The sequence below is a fragment of the Culex quinquefasciatus genome, chromosome 3 (genome assembly GCF_015732765.1).
Source record: "Culex quinquefasciatus strain JHB chromosome 3, VPISU_Cqui_1.0_pri_paternal, whole genome shotgun sequence".
Taxonomy (NCBI): domain Eukaryota; kingdom Metazoa; phylum Arthropoda; class Insecta; order Diptera; family Culicidae; genus Culex; species Culex quinquefasciatus.
Window position 1 is genome coordinate 26,041,826 of NC_051863.1, and position 20,006 is coordinate 26,061,831.

At 34.6% G+C, this 20,006-nt stretch overlaps 1 protein-coding gene across 1 annotated transcript; it reads right to left on the minus strand.

Annotated features, from left to right (window-relative positions):
• Positions 1–1,540: 1,540 nt before the first annotated feature.
• On the minus strand, positions 1,541–17,897 carry LOC6049283 (chromatin assembly factor 1 subunit A). Its single transcript, XM_038262585.1, has 5 exons — positions 17,450–17,897; positions 9,998–12,338; positions 9,773–9,939; positions 2,646–3,616; positions 1,541–2,578 (listed from the first exon to the last, which is right to left on the minus strand). Exons 1-5 carry the CDS (start codon positions 17,531–17,533, stop codon positions 2,122–2,124), a joined length of 4,020 nt encoding a protein of 1,339 aa, XP_038118513.1. The 5' UTR covers positions 17,534–17,897; the 3' UTR covers positions 1,541–2,121.
• Between the last annotated feature and the right edge of the window lie 2,109 nt (positions 17,898–20,006).

Below are 20,006 nucleotides of genomic sequence, written 5' to 3' on the forward strand. Positions count from 1 at the left end.
TAAAGTTCCACATCTTTGCCGAAGACAGCAAAATGTTTTGAGCCTTTATTGAGGAGTTATAACCATTTTTAAGTGATTTTGAGCCTATTTTCAAGTTGCTATGTTTTCAAAATGGCGCATTTTGGCGCAAAACCAAGCAATGCACCTGAAAGTACACACTTTCTACTACATTTCCTGAAAATATCTCCGTGTCTATCCGTGTATATTTTAAGATATCTCGATTTGAATTTGACGGTTTTTAATCAATTTATTTATAAATGTTACTCGAAATCATGTTGAATACTAGTTGAAAATCGGTGAATTGAAGGGTAAATTGATCGATTTTTATGGAAAATACTTTGTCTATGAAAAAATACGCAACCTTTATAAAGTGACCAAATATAAAAGGAAATACTTAATTTTAAATTCGGCGCCTTCGACAAACTTTCATGAAATTTTCTCCTCTACAACTTTGCCGAAGACACCAAAGCCCTACAACGTCATCCAACAAAGTTAGTTTTTGGTTGACACCCAGGAAGGTCGTCACCCTGTACGTCAATAACTTCAAAAGATAGCCCTTAGGGACCATCCATAAACCACGTGGACACTTTAGGGGGTGGTATGGCGATTGTCCACGCTCCATACAAAAAGTTTTTTTGTATGGACAATTGTCCACGAGGGGGTTGAGATTTCCAAAAAAGTGTCCACGTGGTTTATGGATGGTCCCTTATCAAGTACAACAACTCTTCCGAAGACACCATTTGGCTAGGACGTCAAATAAAGGTGTTATCAATTTATTCCACTTAGTTTTGCCATTCCGAACACTGTGCAGTGTTGGAACGATGTTTTTGATCGCAAAAAATACAGATTTGATCAAATTGAGTTCTGCAAAGTTCTATGAATCCTAAAATTTGAAAGGAAAGGGGATAGAAGTAGAGAAAGCTAAAAACTAGAGAGCCAGACGTTGCTCCACCTTGTTAAGGCAGGTCCGAAACCGCATCATCATCTCTCCCGCGAAAGTAAAGAACTCCTGCAGGGTAAAGAGATCTTCCCCGGTGACTTCTTGCTGCGCCGCATCCCCCAACTCCGCCTTTCGTGCTACACTCCTCCGAGAGGTGTGTTTCACCGCACTTCACGCAGTGGGGGCTGGAGGTTGCAGTTCTGAAAATGGAGACTTTGCGCAACGTCCTTTGGGTTCTTGGAGTAAAACCGCCAGTTTACCCAAAAATCCGTCCAACGTCCAGGTCTCGGCTTTTGACGGTGCCACGGTTGAAGTACAACAGGTTCAGGGTGTGCGTTTTCGTGATCGTTGTCGGAAACCTAAGGTTTTTCGTTTACTTTGTGAAGTTCAATCAACTCTTGACTCATTTCATCCCTCATCCAGAACTATTTCTAAACCCATTATAAATTTCCCACATTTTTCCACCTCATTTTAGCGCGCATCAACCCGGAACCAGCCGACTCCAAAGCGAAACGACCACAAGAATGACGGAAATGATCATGCCAGCATATTTCTGTTCGAATGAGAAGTGAAATAAAAAACGACGCCATCGTTTTAAAGTGCGTTTAAAAATATGCATGTATTTTATTCACTATTCACAGTTTATTCAACTCTTTTTTTTTTTTGCTGTCGTCCGCCTCGTCTCTTTCTCTCTCGTTCTGATCGGTTGATATGATTTTTTTTTTTTCAATTTGCAACGGTCACTTTGATTGTGAGCGGGAAGATTTAATCAAACTTAGCTTTTTTTGCCAGTAGTTTTTGTCTAAGGTTGAAAGCTTTTATTTGCAAAATTGGGAGTGGGGGATGAACAATGAGAGACAACAATCTTACCGCTACTGTAAGAACTAATAGAACTAGTTTCTAAAATGTGTATATATGTATATAATGCAGTGCCTGTCTGAGCTAAGAAGCGCCGATTGTTAGGGAAAATGTTGCAAAACTATCAATCGGCAAACCTAAAAAAAAAAACTTCAAGGTTGGCCACTTGGAGGAAAGCCAAGAAATAAACGCGATCCAGCGGGGGAAACAAAATAATCCTTAAATTATAATAACTTACAACTTGTAATGCAACGAGACACAAAAAAGAAACACATTAAACCGAGATGTTCCGGATCTCTCCGTCCGTGTTCCCTGGTCCCGCTTTAATCGTCTAACACTACAATCTCGTCCACGTCCATCCGCTCCAGACCCTTATTGCTGCCGCTGGTACTGCTGCTTCCGGCATCCGCCGGCTTCTTGGCCAAAAACTGACTAATCAGGTTATTTTTGGTGGCCTGCGGAATCGACTGCCCCCGCGGAACCGACATCAGCAGCTGGACGCGCTTCTTCGGCTGCTGCTGGGAATCTGTGCTGGAACTTGCCGCCGACGCCGTTGGAGTCTTCTTGGTGCTGCTGGAGGGTTTGGCCTTTGGCTTTTGATCTGATTCGGAGGTTTTCGATTTTGGGGTGGTGGCTTCTGCTCCGTTGGTGATGGATTTTTTTCGCTCCTTGGCAAACTGTTTTCGCTTTTCGTCCTCGGAGAGCTTCTTGGTGAATTTGGTGATGGCGGCGCCGGCGGCGGGTTTCGCTTTGAACGAGGAACTGGGCGTGGATAATTGTCTGGAAGAATTAGAAAAAAATGATAGGACCAAAAAAAATCAACTTTTAAACTATATTGACCACTCACCTCTCCTTCTTCTCCTTCTCCTCTCCATTAACCATCTCCTTGCTCTTCTTCTTCTTCGGTGGCGTCTTCTTCTCCTCCCCTCCCTCTTCCCCCTCACCACCACCCTCCGCGTCCTTATCCTTCTCCTTGCGCTCCTTTTTGCTCTTCACGATCGGCTTCAGGATGTAGTCCCACCCGGTGGGCACCTTCAAATCCGTCAGCTCGTACCGCACCAGCGCCTCTTTGTTCACGTACCAGCACATCTTGTTCTGCATCGGGCCCTCCTCCGGACACGGCCGCCAGCTGGAAATCTCCAGAATCTTCGTCCGAATGCTGTCCGGTGCAAACTGGGGCACCTTTTCCCCGTCGTCCCTCCGTTTGCCCCAGTACGCAAGAAATTCCTTCACCAGGAAGCTCCGATTCTGGCCACACCCATGAATCATCATGATCAACTCGCGGACGCCCTCGTCAACCAGTTTGACCATCTTCGCCTTCGGGACGCGTTCCGTCGCCGAGCTCGCCTCACCCGGCTTCGCCGGCGACGAACTGTTCGAGTCCGGTTCGCTGCTGCGCACGGTCGTGAACGAAATCGGTTCCTCCGGGTCGAACAGCATGGCGCGGGCCTTCAAAATTTCCCAAATCACCGCCGAACACTCGGACCGCTCGTTCCCGGTGCCGCCATTCTCCCACAAACACCCGATCAGCCGCGGTTTGATCTTTTCCGTCTTTTTCTTCATCTCCGCCGCAAACTCCTGCTGCATGATCTTCAGCTTGGCCTTTTGCGCCTCCGGACTGTTGTCGTCGGCGACGTCGTCCTCCGCCTGCAGCTCCTCGTCGCTGAGATGGCCGTGCGGCACGAAGAAGTCGTTGTCCACCTCGTAGTCTTCCTCCTCCTTGTCGACGTCCTTTTCGTCGTCGCTTCCGTGCAGGGACTCGCCCGGTTCCTCCTCTTCCCACTCGTCGTCCGAGTCAACCTCGTAGTCGAAGAATTTCTGAAATTGTTAAAAGTTTTCTTGAAATTACATACAACAAATTAAAGAAGTATTCAAAAAAGTAGAGCAGAATTTAAGTCATCAAGATTGGCTTGAGGCTTAATACCTAAAAAACGAAACTATTGGCACTACGCCCCCCGGGGCATGGCCTTCCTCTAACGTGGGATTTCTGCTCCAGCGCCTCTGACGAGACAGGAGAAACCGGGACCGACGTTTTACTTCACCATCCGATAGAAGCTCAGTGGATAAGGCGGGAATCGAACCCGCGTCTCATAGCATCATCGGGATCGGCAGCCGAAGCCGCTACCCCTGCGCCACGAGACCCACGCTTAATACCTAAACCAATCCAATTCTAAAAATTCTAAAAATTCTAAAAATTCTAAACATTCTGAAAATTCTAAAAATTCTAAAAATTCTAAAAATTCTAAAAATTCTAAAAATTCTAAAAATTCTAAAAATTCTAAAAATTCTGAAAATTTTGAAAATTCTGAAAATTATAAAATTCTAAAAATTCTAAAAATTCTATGAATTCTATAAATTCTAAAATTCTAAAAATTCTAAAAATTCTAAAAATTCTAAAAATTCTAAAAATTCTAAAAATTCTAAAAATTCTAAAAATTCTAAAATTCTAAAATTCTAAAAATTCTAAAAATTCTAAAATTCTAAAATTCTAAAATTCTAAAAATTTTAAAATTCTAAAAATTCTAAAATTCTAAAATTTTAAAATTCTAAAATTCTAAAAATTCTAAAATTCTAAAAATTCTAAAAATTCTAAAAATTCTAAAAATTCTAAAAATTCTAAAAATTCTAAAAATTCTAAAAATTCTAAAAATTCTAAAAATTCTAAAAATTCTAAAAATTCTAAAAATTCTAAAAATTCTAAAAATTCTAAAAATTCTAAAAGTTCTAAAAATTCTAAAAAATCTAAAAAACCTAAAAATTCTAAAATTTCTTTAAAATATAAAAATTCTAAAAATTCTGAAAATTCTAAAAATTCTGAAAAATTTGAAAATTCTAAAAATTCTAAAAATTCTAAAAATTCTAAAAATTCTAAAAATTCTAAAAATTCTAAAAATTCTAAAAATTCTAAAAATTCTAAAAATTCTAAATATTCTAAAAATTCTAAAAAAATTAAAAAATTTAAAAATTCTACAAATTCTACAAATTCTACAAATTCTTAAAATTCTTAAAATTCTAAAAATTCTAAAAATTCTAAAAATTCTAAAAATTCTAAAAAATCTAAAAAATCTAAAAATTCTGAAAATTCTAAAAATTCTAAAAATTTATAAAATTCTTAAAATTCTTAAAATTCTTAAAATTCTTAAAATTCTTAAAATTCTTAAAATTCTTAAAATTCTTAAAATTCTTAAAATTCTTAAAATTCTTAAAATTCTTAAAATTCTTAAAATTCTTAAAATTCTAAAAATTCTTAAAATTCTTAAAATTCTTAAAATTCTAAAAATTCTATAAATTCTATAAATTCTAAAAAATCTAAAAAATCTAAAAATTCTAAAATTTCTAAAAATTTTCAAATTTCTTAAAAATATAAAAATTCTAAAAATTCTGAAAATTCTAAAAATTCAAAAAATTCTGAAAATTTTGAAAATTCTAAAAATTCTAAAAATTCTAAAATTTATAAAAATTATAAAAATTCTAAAAATTCTAAAAATTCTAAAAATTCTAAAAATTCTAAAAATTCTAAAAATTCTAAAAGTTCTAAAAATTCTAAAAATTCTAAAAATTCTAAAAATTCTAAAGTTCTAAAAATTCTAAAAATTCTAAAAATTCTAAAAATTCTAAAAATTCTAAAAATTCTAAAAATTCTAAAAATTCTAAAAATTCTAAAAATTCTAAAAATTCTAAAAATTCTAAAAATTCTAAAAATTCTAAAAATTCTAAAAATTCTAAAAATTCTAAAAATTCTAAAAATTCTAAAAATTCTAAAAATTTTCAAAATTTTAAAAATTCTAAAAATTCTAAAAATTCTAAAAATTCTAAAAATACTAAAAATTCTAAAAATTCTAAAAATTCTAAAAATTCTGAAAATTCTAAACATTCTAAAAATTCTAAACATTCTAAAAAATCTAAAAAATCTAAAAATTCTAAAATTTCTAAAAATTCTAAAATTTCTTAAAAATATAAAAATTCTAAAAATTCTGAAAATTCTAAAAATTCTAAAAATTCTGAAAAATTTGAAAATTCTGAAAATTCTAAAAATTCTAAAAATTCTAAAATTTCTAAAAATTCTAAAAATTCTAAAAATTCTAAAAAATCTAAAATTCTAAACATTCTAAAAATTCTAAAAATTCTATAAATTCTATAAATTCTAAAAAATCTAAAAAATCTAAAAATTCTAAAATTTCTAAAAATTTTCAAATTTCTTAAAAATATAAAAATTCTAAAAATTCTGAAAATTCTGAAAATTCTAAAAATTCAAAAAATTCTGAAAATTTTGAAAATTCTAAAAATTCTAAAAATTCTAAAATTTATAAAAATTATAAAAATTATAAAAATTATAAAAATTATAAAAATTCTAAAAATTCTAAAAATTCTAAAAATTCTAAAAATTCTAAAAATTCTAAAAATATTAAAATTTCTCAAAATTCTAAAAATTCTAAAAATTCTAAATATTCTAAAAATTCTAAAAAATTTAAAAATTCTAAAAATTCTACAAATTCTAAAAATTCTAAAAATTCTAAAAATTCTAAAAATTCTAAAAATTCTAAAAATTCTAAAAATTCTAAAATTCTAAAAATTCTAAAAATTTTAAAAATTCTAAAAATTCTAAAAAATCTAAAAATTCTGAAAATTCTTAAATTTTTAAAATTCTTAAAATTCTTAAAATTCTTAAAATTCTTAAAATTCTTAAAATTCTTAAAATTCTTAAAATTCTTAAAATTCTTAAAATTCTTAAAATTCTTAAAATTCTTAAAATTCTTAAAATTCTTAAAATTCTTAAAATTCTTAAAATTCTTAAAATTCTTAAAATTCTTAAAATTCTTAAAATTCTTAAAATTCTTAAAATTCTTAAAATTCTTAAAATTCTTAAAATTCTTAAAATTCTTAAAATTCTTAAAATTCTTAAAATTCTTAAAATTCTTAAAATTCTTAAAATTCTTAAAATTCTTAAAATTCTTAAAATTCTTAAAATTCTTAAAATTCTTAAAATTCTTAAAATTCTTAAAATTCTTAAAATTCTTAAAATTCTTAAAATTCTTAAAATTCTTAAAATTCTTAAAATTCTTAAAATTCTTAAAATTCTTAAAATTCTTAAAATTCTTAAAATTCTTAAAATTCTTAAAATTCTTAAAATTCTTAAAATTCTTAAAATTCTTAAAATTCTTAAAATTCTTAAAATTCTTAAAATTCTTAAAATTCTTAAAATTCTTAAAATTCTTAAAATTCTTAAAATTCTTAAAATTCTTAAAATTCTTAAAATTCTTAAAATTCTTAAAATTCTCAAAATTCTTAAAACTCATGACATTATTGACATTCTTAAAAATCTTAAAATTCTTGAATTCTTGAAATTCTCGAATTCTTAAAATTTTTAAAATTCTTAAATTTTTTAAAATTTTTGAAATTTTTAAAAAAATTAAAAATTTCTAAAGTTCTTAAAATTCCTGAAATTCTTAAAATTCTTGAAATTGCTGAAATTAATTAAATTATACAAATTTTGAAACACTTGAAAATTTTGAAATTCTTAAAATTTCTCTCAGATTTTTGAAATTCTAAAAAATTTATAATATTTTTGAAATTCATAAAAAATCATTAATTTTTTTTAAATTTAAAAATTTATGAAATTTCTAAAATTTTCAAAACTTTTAAAAATTTTGAAATTGAGTCCTAAAATGAAGCTCAGATTGCTAATATTAATTTTTACAGCGATAAAGCTGATTTTTCTGAGTACAATGACCCTTTGTACGACAACAAAGAGTTTAAATGGATTTTTAAATCAATTTTGAAAAATTAATCCCGCGGTCCTTCTTGACAGAAAAGTTTCTGCTTGACAGCTCGTTCCAAGGGGACCATAGTTGATGCATCGGAAAAATGTTGTCTTGTCATTATTATTTTTTTTTTTTTTGCATAAAAATAAAAAAAAGTTATCAGAAATGGTTTTTGATCGTGTTTTTTACCGTTGTATATAAAAATTGGCATATGGCTTTAGTACCCAATTGTTGAAATTCTTTAAATTCTTGTTTTCTTTATTGTTAAAATCAATAAAATTCTTGTTATTCTTGAAATTCTACTTTTTTTAATTTTTTTAATACTTAAAACTTTTTAAATTATGGACTTTTTTTTAAATTTTGGACTGTTTTGAAATTTTGGATTTTTTTTAAATAACTGAAATTCTTGAGTTTTTTGTACTTGTTTTTTTTTTAATATTTAAAAAGTCTTCAAATTCTATACATTTATGAACTTTTTTAAAATTTGCAAAATTATGGATTTTTTTTTAAATTAGTGAAATTTTTCAAATTCTTAAATTTCTTAATTCTAGATCTATAATTTTTCAAAACAACTAATGCGCTATGGATTTCCAATGTACTAAGGATCATTCGAAAAAGTAAGCGAGAATTCTTAAATTCAAATTTCAAATCATCAAAGAGATTAAAAAATAGATGCAAACATTCGAAAAATCAAATTTAAAAAAAATCAAAAACCTAAAAATCATACAATTTTAAAATATAAAAAAAAAACTTAAAATTCTTAACATTCTTGAAATTGTTGAAATTTTTAAAATTGTTGAAATTCTTAAAAAATCTTAAAATTATTCTTAAAATCTAAAATAACATATGCCCATTCTATAACACAATCTAAAATTTTCAATTTGCAAATTATCCAAATGGCGAAATTCATAGATTTTAAAACTCTGACGTTCAAAAAGAAAAAAAAATCATAAATACAAAAATTTAAAAACTATAATTTTAAAATCTCAAAATCAAAAAATAAAGAAAACCCAAAAAAAATTAATTCTCACATATAATAATTGTTTTAAAATTCTAAAATTCGTAGCATGTAAAATTTTAAAATTTTGGAATTTTGAAATTCAAAAATGATAACAATCAAAAACTCAGTAACTCAACCCTCTACTGCCCAAGTTTTTTTTTCGAAAATTGTTATTTTGCCTTGTTTAGGAGATCATTTTCAGCACCTTTTTTCTACGATTTTTTTTACTTTTTTCGTTCTAGATTTTTCTTGTTTCATTTTTAGTTTTTTAATCTGCATTTATCTTGTTTGGTTTGTGTTTGTTTTTTTCCTACTCTACCACCTCAGTACAGCCTATCTATTTTTATATTTTTATATTTTTACAGCCTTTTTTTCTATTTTTTGCTTGTTTTCACATTTTCTGCTTTAGAATGCCAGCATTGTCATTTAAATAAAAAAAAACATAGAGACATCGCTGGGACACTACAAAAATTACTGCACATTTCCTTTTACTTTAAATATAGAGCTTTATGACGTTTCGCGTACGCACACTAGTGCACCATTTGGTTTTGCTGGCTGACAAAATTTAACCTCACTTTTTTTCGTGTACGTACACGCAATACATACGCACGTAGAATGCTCTATAGGAAAAGTTAGTTAAAAACACAGCCAAAGTTGACCCCTGAAAAAATGTCATTTTTAAAAAAACATTGGCAAAGTCACATAAAACTAGTCAAACTTCCAACCCTAAAATTTCCTATTATTTTAAGAGTTCTTCTTTCCAGTACTTTTTAAAGTACAAAAATTATAATCTATAATAATATAGTTGAAAAATAGACCATGTTCCCTCCTAGCTGCGTACTCAGCTTAAATGAGCAATTGAGGATTTGTTTTATTTTTATTTTTTTTGCTTTTTTAATGTTTTTGAAATCCTCACTTTACGGTTTCCAAAACACTCAGAGAGCAAATAATAAATATTTAGTTTATTAGCCCTATTCAAAAATAAACTCCCTAAAAAATGGTTGAAAGACAAAAGGTCAGCGGACTTTCCTGTATCCCCTTAAGGTAAGTTTAATTCATGAAAGAATTCAACCTGAAAGTAGTTTTACTTTCACAAATTTGACAGTGATTCCCTATTATGTGTTCCATCTTTCATCCGCTTCATCAAATGCTTTACATCTTTGTTACCGGGGTCAAGTTTGTGGTTAGTCTTTCCACAAGTAGATTACTCACCGTATCTTGCGCAAACGGTTTCCGCGGCCGAATGTTGGCGCTCTTCTTTCGCCACGTACCCCGGTACGGCGGCCGCCGATTCTCCTCAAACAAAAAGTACTTGGCACGATACCGCTTGCTCGGCACCGCCGTCCGGTCCTCCTCAATCTGGTGGCACACGTCGTCGTCTGAAAATTGGGAATATTGATTTTTTTTAGTTTTAGGGTGGTTGAAGGGTTATCTTACCGACAATCATGACGTCATCCTCCGCTCCGTCCTCTTCTTCCGCGATCCACGTTCGGTCCATGGTTCCGGCTTGGTACTGGGCGGATTTGAGCTGACCCAGGTAGAGTTCGCTGCGTTCGACCACGACGGCTTGCTTGCCCTGCTCGTCGCTGGACTTCCGGAGCAGGTCTTCCAACTTTAGCTTGCGGTCTTTCGGGAGGGTTACTCGACAGGTCGGTGCCAGCCGCATGTCCCCCTTGACGCAGAACGGCATGAACGCTTGCTGCTGAAGTGGCAGGAACTGATGATCTTCCCCGGAGGACTCCATGGAGTTCTCGTCGTCCGAGTGCTTCGAACCACCGCCGGCTTTCTTCACGAAGAAGCTCTGGAAGGCTTGGGCGGTTTTCTGCTTGCGCTTTTCTTCCGCTTCCTTTTCCTCTTCCTTCTTGCGGCGTTCCTCCTCCTTCTGCTCGTCCTTTTTGCGTTTCTCTTCGTTCTTGGCGTCCAGCTCCGCTTGACGTTTCTTTTCCTTTTCCTCTCGTTCCTTGCGTTTTTGTTCGTCCTTTTCCTCCTTCTCCTTGCGCTTCTGCTCCTCCTTTTCTTCGCGTTCCTTCCGCTTTTGCTCTTCCTTTTCCTCGCGCTCTTTTCGCTTTTGTTCCTCCTTGTCTTCCTTCTCCTTTTTGCGCAGCCGTTCCTGCTCTTCACGTTCCTTCTGCTTCGCTTCGCGTTCCTCCTCCTTCTTGCGCTTGCGATCTTCCAGCTCCTGCTGCTTCAGCGCCAGCCGCTTCTCCGCCTCCATCTTGCGGGCCATCTGCTTGGGCGTGAGCTTCCGGTTGTCCGCGGCGCCGGACAGCGCCGTCCGGTCCTTGGAGTTGGGCGTGCACAGCATGTACGCATTCTCCTCGGCGTCCGCCGTGTTTTCACCGTCGTCCGAGTCGTTCAGGCAGATGCTGGCGATGGTGTTGTTGCGGGACTCTGCAGAATCCACCTCCATCGGCTCTTCTGACGGCTCTGCCGTTACGACGATCTTGGGCTTGTCCTCGGCGGTGGGTCCGTTCTGCACCTTGGCGAAGAACTTGTCCAGGGCGCCTTTGGCGGAGGGCGGTTTCTTGTCTTCCGGGGTTGTCTCCTTGTTCGGTGTCGCTTCCGCACCTTCTGACTTCTTCGCAGAAGCTGCTCGAGAGTACCGCGTGCGCTTGCCGTTGCTGTCGGTGACGGTTGGAGTCTTGGCTTCCTTGGCTACTGCTTCTTTTGTCTCTTTTTCCGGCTTTGATTCGACTTCTGTTGCCTTGGAGGATTCTTCTGATTGTTCCTTTGATTTGTCGCTTGATTCGACGTCCGAAATCTTTGCCGGTTCTTTCTCCTTTACTTCTTCCGACTTTTCAGTCGAAACGTCTTCAGAACTCGCTTCCTCAACCTTCTCAGTTGGTTCAGCTTTCGATTCAGCGACTTCCTCGACAGCCGCCTTGACTTCCTCTGATGTTTCTTCTTGCTTTGTTGTCTTAGCAGCCTTCACAGAGGATCGTCTCGGTTTGGGCGACTTTTTCTTTTCGCTTTCCTCCTTGGAAGCACGCGATTGACGTGGCCTTCCTCGGCGAGGTGTCACCTCTGATTTGGCCGTCTCCGACGGCATTTCTTCGGCTTTCTCTTCGGTTTTTGCTGGAGTTTCCTCAACCGCTTCCTTGTCTTCTGTCTTGGATTCGTCGTTCTTGACGCTTTCTTGATCTTTTGATGGTTCCTCCACGACTTCCTCTACTTCTTTCGTTTTTTCCTCTGCCACCGGTTGCTCCTCGACCTCCTTCGCCTTCTCCGGTTCCTCCTTCTCATCCTCGGACAAATCACTATCGTCGATCGCAATCGGTTCCGCATCCGCAGCAGGTTCAACCTTCCCCTTCCCCTCTTTCTTCCCCCTCTTCTTCTCCTTCACCACCTTCTTCTTCTTCTCCGAACCCTCCTTACCTCCCGCGCTCTTCCGCTTCTTGGACGCCATCGGCAGCTTGATCCGGATCTTCCGATCCGAACTCGCCTCCCCGCTCTCGCTCCCGCCGCCATCCCCCCTGGGCGTCGCCACCTTGACCAACTTCCCGTCCTTCCGCACATCAACCAAGTCCCGGCTGTTACTCCCCTCGTCATCTACCCCGCCGGGCATCGAATCGTCGTCGTCCAGCAGAATCACCGCATCCACCGCGTCCTTGACGTTCTCCTTGGCCTCGGAGGTGCGACCGATTTTGGCAGCGCGCAGCGCGTCCACCGCCACCGTCGATTCGACCGAGGGCTTGCGCTTGCGGGACTCGCTGCGCAGGGACGTGGGGGAAGCGGTGGCCGGGGCGATGGCCGCTGGCGTGGGGGATCCGGAGAGGACCTGCGAAGAAAAGGGAAAGAAAGAAGGTTTTTCAACGAATCGTCGTGGGGGTTAATTCGGCGCGGTAGGGCTGACCGGTGCACGGTGGGTCAGAATGCAAAATTAATTGTTGATGTTGATGCAAATAGAAAGGAGCAACTTTTGGTTAGGTTGAAAATTACGGTGGTTCACATTAAGGGTATTTCAAAACGTTAAGAAGCTATTACACTACCGCAAACAAACAAACAAACTCGCACTTTTTCGTGTTCGACAGTTTGTCAAACTCGCAAACAAGGTAAAATGTATGCAAGCTGACGTTTGTACAAACAAATCCAGGCAAACTGGCAAACTGTCAAAAGTGCAAGTTTGTTTGTTTGTTTGTTTGCCGTAGTGTAATAGCCCCTTAACTTTACAGGAATACATATTTTACATAATTCTAAAAAGTTGTTGCACATGGAAGTGAATATTATGTGTTCAATCGGAGGTCTTCAGCAAAGTTTACATTTTGTTTGAGACTGCTCAAAAATGTGTGACATAAAAAACAGTATTTTTAATTTTTTTTTTTTTTTTTTTTGTCAAAAATTGCCTTTTGCATTCAAGAAACCATTTTGCATCATTCGTTTTTTTTTTTTTTTCATTTTCCATAAAAAATTGCGGACGGGTTGAATTGAAGGTACACGGAAAAATGTTTGACTTTTTATTGCTAAAAACAAAAATAAAATTTAAAAAATCATTTATTAATGCAAAATAAAATGCGCCATCAAAAAAAAACTTCAACATCTACACTCAAAGTCAGAAGTATCCATCAAAAGGGTACTTTCAATCCTCAAAAAGGATACTTTCTATCAGCTTTACAGCTCTTTTAAAAGGTTACACTTGATTCCACAAAATTAAAATTATTTTTTATAGAAAAGAGCAGAAAATTTCAGAAAGGGTGCTTTTCCTTTGAAAAATATTTTAAGATTGTTAAAAAAAATCATTTACAGAAAATTTCACCTCAAAATGCCCTTAAAATCATTTATTTGATTTGCATCTTTAAATGATTTTTGTAATTTGTATTCAGATTGTTTTCAGACATTTTTCAAAAATCATTTTTTCCAAAGTGCATACCTCCTGTTCAAGTTTTGGCACCAGTCTAAACTCTAGCGTAAAATGTTTTAGTACCCCGGAAACAGGGTGGCAATAAAACTTTTAATTTTGGGATTTACGGGTTATCCCGGTGTTTCCCGGATTTCCATTATTTTCCAAATTCCAAAAGTTTTCCAAATTTAAGTTTTTTCCTAGTTCAGATGTTGTTTTAAACAAAAAAAATAGTTAAAATCCGAAATTCAGAAATTTCAATTTTAGAATGATAGAAATTTTAAATTTTTAGGATTCAAAAATTCGTAGCTTTGAAAATTCTTAAATTCTTTTAAATTTATTTTTTAGTTCATTTTTGATTTTAAAGGTTTCGAAATTAATTTTTTTTTCATTTTAGATTTTTTTATTTTTTAAATTTCTGAATTTACAAAATTATTTTTTTTTGTTTTACGTTTTAATTTTATTATATTTGTATTGTTGAAATTTGAAATTCCCATTCTTTTAATTTCTTTTTTTTTTTAATTCCAAATTTAAAACTTTTTGGCTCCTGAAAATTTCAAGGAAATATTTTTTTTTTTTTGGGTGGGTGATCCAGCCGCACATTGTTGATGTCGAAACCTCTAAACTGGGCCCTCGTCCTGTCACGTCCGTCAGTAGCCTTGTCGTACATTACAACTAGAATCAGATCTGCCAATGAATTAGTACACTTCGACCAAATAAACACTGACGCTGTATGGATCTGACTCTAGAATAAATGCACAGTTGTGTGTTATTCATAAGTCCAAAATGTTCAATTATTCATATTAGTCCAAATATTCATTTGCGGATGAATACAAGATTTAAAGCAACCTATCCGAAAGCTACTCTTATCTCAAATCCCCGACATTTTAATTATTAACCAAAAAAAACGTTTCTTTTAAAACCTGTCTGGCTTCTTTTAAAAAAACAAAAAAAAATAACAGTTGATATTTTACAAGTCGTGAATTGAAAAAGAGACGACCATTTGTTCGTCAAAATTCCAGTAGATCCTCGATTCGCAACAATGGTCGATACAATCATAATCCGACAACCGTTAGTTCAACAGATCAACGAATTTAGTCCGATATCATTTCACTATTGATTGATCGAGACTCTATGGAAATTTTGACAAATCAGAATGGTTTTTATGCTACTTGAATGAAAATCACCGATTCTGATAGAATTACTAAATTCACTGTTACTAATTTTGTTCCTAAATAACTAAAGGCAAAGTATAAAAAGTTGATATTTATAGTTAAAATCCTAAATTCTACAAACACTATTTTTTTAAACCCGCATCCTAACCTGACACCCACATTAAGATAGGGAAAAATCACATATGTAGCGGTTCATTGTACAAATGTGATATTTCCACTATCAGAGAACCTCCTTGTCTCGATGACAGCTTACCGGCCATCGATTAAGCCCTGAGACTACGTCAAAGTGGGTTCTCGTAGCATGAAGTGGTGTCCATGTGTAAAAATGGAAGCTTCAGCAATATACCGAAAACTTCGATTTTAATTCCACATCGGATCAAATCATACTCTTTGCCAAACAAGCATCAAACCTATGATACTCATTATGACAAAGCCCAGGGAATTTAAAATATGCAATAAATTTATAAGTTTAAAAAATATTTAAATTCTTGATTTTTTTCAAAGTTCTATTTTTTCATTTTAAAAAAATTCCTAAAGCTTTGGAACGTTTATCTTCTGGAATTGTGATTCTTTTTTAGTTTTGCATTTATTTATTAAAATAGTATAATCTTTAATATTTTTTTCCAAAAATTAAGAATTAAAAAATGCGAATTAAGTAACTTTGAATTCAAGAATTTTTAAATGTATTAGTTCGTATTAGTTTTAAGATTCAAAAATCCTGTAATTTTGCAAAATTATTTAATTAATAGCTTTGAAAATTCATAAATTATTTTTAATTTATTTTGAATTCATTTAAGATTTTATAACTTTCCAAATTATTTTTTTTTTATTTTGGATTTTTTTCATTTTTTTTTTATTTCTTAATTTTGTATTCCAAATTTTAAAACATTTAATTTTATTTAGGAAATAAAATTAAATGCATTATATTGTGCATTGAATTTATAAGCTTCAGAAATATTGAAATTCTTGCAGGCCAAGGATTGATACCTAAGAGCATGCAATGGCACTGACCTTGTTGTGTGCTCTTCGGTTGACGTCCACGTAAGGAACATCCTGGAAGGAGCGCAACTAACTACATCCGTAGTTCTGTTAGATCATCCGAATTATCTTGATCAGAACAGTATAGCTCTGGTTCCTTGCGAGTGTCCTTACCTCCACGTTGGCTTGGTTTTCATGATGACCTAGCTGGTGGCCTGTGGAAACGGATCGTAAACCTTTGACCACCGCGGGTCAAAGTCGAGACGGCTAAAAGAAAGGGGCGCGACAATGTGGGAAAGGGAAGTAATTTGTGATTGTAGACGGTATTGTTTTGATTCGCAGTATGTTGAGTCAACTGCTGTGGATGTACCTGAAACATCGCACAACTGGGTTTCTCTTCTCTTCATTCTCAGCTGCCACCTATCTCCTATTTTTATTTTGCTCTTCTGATTCCCAATTCTTCACTGATTCTTATATTTAATATCCAACATTTGATTTTAATTTTACTAACTTTTGATTCTCTTATCTCTCAAAGCTTTTCCACTCTTTTCTATCAATTGATACTGCTGTAACAAACTTTGTTTTGTTTTTTTTTTTTTTTTTCCTTAAAAATATACTTTTCCTTAATGTTCTAGTAATATCAAGTCTATTTATCATTCGCCTAATCTTTTTTGATTTTATTTCGAATTTATTTATTTGAATAATTCTTTATCTTTCCTATAAATTAGCATTACTATAATCTAAGCTTGTTTTGTATCTCTATTTATTAACTATTGTCTAATTTTACATCTAATCCCTATTGTTTTCAATCTTCACCCTTTTTTTCAAACAAGTGTGGTTTGAGCCCTTACTCAATTTATGGAATGGTTAAAGGATTAACACAAATATTACTATTGTATTTTTGGTAAACTTTTATAACATGCTTAGGACCAAAAAATTGTAACAAAACACCGCGACAAAAGAAATAGCAACAGACTCAACAATAGGGAAGATTTCAGGAGAAAACAATACACAGTAAATAACAATAAGTTTTTGAATTCAAACTAAAAATAAAACAGTTTTTGCTTTAATGAAAGTTGATAGGCACACTATAAATGGTTAGGCGCTTATACTTACATCAAACCCTACCCAATGTACCACCCCCGGCCGAGTTAAAATGCGTAACCGGAAAAGAAGGTGTGCATGCCTGGCACGAACACTCAAAGCGTGTTCTAGTGTGCTGCTCGTACTGACTCAGAGCAAGGGTGAGATGTAGGTGTAAGGGCAGTGCGTGTTCGTCGGGAACCTAGTGCATAAGATCGGTCAAGGCCCGTTCTTACACTGAAAATTGCGAATTGCGAATTGCGAATTCAGAAATATTGAAATTCTTGAATTTTAAAAATTTAGAAATTTTTCCTTTTTAAATTCCTAAAGCATTGGAATGTTTCACTTTTGGAATTTGTAAATCTTTTTTTGTTTTGCATTTAAAGATTTTGGAAATTTGAAATTTGTGAACTTCAATTTTATAATTTAAATATTTTTTTCCAGAAATTAAGAAATATACAAAATTTAGTAATTTTGAATTCAAGAATTTTTAAATGTATTGGTTAGCAAAACTTTAAATTACGTTTAATCTTCAAAATATATAATTATTTTTCCATTTTTTTAAAATAGAAAATAAGTACTGATTAGGCCGTTGCAAATATTTTTCAAAGTTTATGTCTTATGTTTATGTATTTTACACTTCATTTTGTACGGTAGCAACTGAATTTGTAAAGTAAATTGTATGGACGGACGAATGATGCAAAATGTTTCCTTTGCACTAAAAATTTTGAGAAAAAAGAAAAATCTTTCAACAATATTGTGTTTGCGAAAAACAAACAGTTTAACTATAAATTAGATAAATTTTTAAATCCTTACCTGAAACGGCAACCGTGTCTGTTTCATTTTTTTGCCCGCGGCGGATGGCGAGAGTTTGCTCTCGCCGGTGGCCACCGATTCCATCGTCAAAAAAAAAATCCTTCCTCCAAAAACGCACAGGTAGGATGTCCTCTTCCTCTCTTTCTCACTTCTTCAGTTATCAGCGATCTTCTTGTTCTTCCCTGTGCAGACCACCCGAAAAAAAAAACTTGGAAAAGCGTTCCGGCAAATTTGCGCCCTCACTTATTTCACTCTAAAACGCACCAAATCCACCCAAAATCGACGCAAAAACACACGCGTTCCGTGCGGAAGTTCCTCCCCCGCAAACTGGACCACTTGCCGTGCACAACCGAGCCCGTTTTTCCGCCAAATTTTGCAAATAATTTTCCAACCCGTGAAAACTGCGTGTTTTTTCCTGGCACAGGGCACTGATCTGCGAACGAGTCCGGGCGTTTGACAGGCCAAAAGAGCGCGCTTTTCAAAATAAACACAGCCCCGAAAATGAACAGGCGCGCGCGCGATGTCAAAATGAACACCGCAGGCAGGCGTTACGAAATTTTAGCAGCTGACGGTGGGTCGAAAAAGTATGATTTTGTAAAAAGTAATATTTAATTAATTATTTTTAGAAATCGAAATTTCAACAGGGCTGTTCTAGGCCCGGTGATAAATCTAGAGTAACTCAACATTGATCACACAAAAAACTGTGGTAGAAAAGTATCTACCGGTAGATGCTTTGGTGGATTTTTGACAGTTCGAAGCATTTCAAGAAAATCCACCGCGGGTAACCAAATCAAATTAACAATGCAACTTAGGCAACATTTGGTAGTGTGTGTGAACTCCGTGTAAAAAGGGTGTCAAAGTCAAACTAAAAAGTGACGAACTGTCACTTTTTACACGGCGCTCACGCACTTTATCAAAACAAACGTATGGTAGTATGTGTGAACTCCGTGTAAAAGGGGTGTAAACTAAAAAGTGACCCCGTTCGTGTGACAACAGTTGGTGTCAAACCATCGGGGTTTGAGTGTACTTTAAATGAATTGGTAAATTTCCATAACTAGAAAGCCTTATTGGCGGTTTTTTTTTCATCGTAAAAAAACTTTTTAGGGTACTGTACAACGTAATTTCACAAAAAATATTGTTGATCGATCTCAAATATCCTTAACATGATTTTAAACGCAGGAAAATGAATATCCAATTATTTTCAGTTCTTTAAACTTCTTTATAAATAAAAATTTTGAAGCTATTTGAAAAAAATATTTTTTTGCCCCCCGATTTTGACAAAAAAAAACAAAAACTGACAAAAACTTCAAAACATATTTGCATCGACCTTAATTGGGTACTAAAGCCCTAGGTCGATTTTTATGTACAACGGTAAAAAACACGATTAAAAACCATTTCTGATCCCTTTTTTTAATGCAAAGTTCTTTTTGACAAGACAACATTTTTTCGATGGATCAACTATGGTCCCCTTGGAACGAGCTGTCAAGTAGGAGTTTTTCTGTCAAGAAGGACCGCGAGGTTAATTTTTCAAAGTTGATTTAAGAATCCATTTTACACTCTTTGTGGTCGTACAAGAATCATTGTACTCAGAAAAATAATCTTTATCACTGCAAACAATAAAATCAGCAACTAGATCAGCAATCTAAGCTTCATTTTATTACCCAACTGAATTAAAATAAATTATTTTTCTTAATCTTTTCCTTCCGCATTTTTCAGGGAGATGATGGAGAGCTGGGTGCTGAAAAGACGGAATGCGTAACGTTATTTTCGAATGCTCCCTACTGCTCTTCAGTATTACAACCGTGATTACAACCAAGATTTCAACCACAGAGTAACCCAGAGGGAGCACTGGCATTTAATTTATGGTTGCGTTACGCGGTACATCGTGGTACATCCCCCCTTCAGCAAAACTTTTGATTGTTCTGGGCCCCCACACCCGGGTTGCTTCATCAAACCCGTAACGCTCGAAACATAACGCCGAAAGCTGCTACCTTTCCAAAGGGTATAGTCGTAACGGAGCCACCAAATTAGCTGACAACTGTTCGGGCTGTTCTCTCTGGATTACTCTGTGTTACAACCCTGTCTACATATTTTTGAAAAAAAATCAAAGTTCAGACGATTTAATCAGGGGGGTGACATCTATATCTCACTACAGGCAGCTCGCCCGTAGCCAACACAAGCTGTCAACTTCGGTACCAGAACAAAAGGGAAATGTCAACTTCGGCTCCAGCACAAAAGAACAGCTGTTCGTTACGGAATCAAAACCAGGAAGGTGCTGTGTCCTATCCCTCGCCTAGACCAGACCAAAATCCATGATAAAACTGACAGACCAAATCTGTCAGACCAAGACTGTCAGACCAAAGAGCAAAAAGTAAACAATCTTGGTCTTCGACTTAGGTGCACACAAATCAAGAAAAGAAAATTTGAAAAAGAATTTTATTTTTCTAATTCAATGACTGGGTTTGGACTGCAAAATTGAATGTACGTCAGAAAATGATTAAACAGTGCGGCGCCCTGTACACCGACAATTAAATAAGCAGTTAAAAGCTTTATTCTT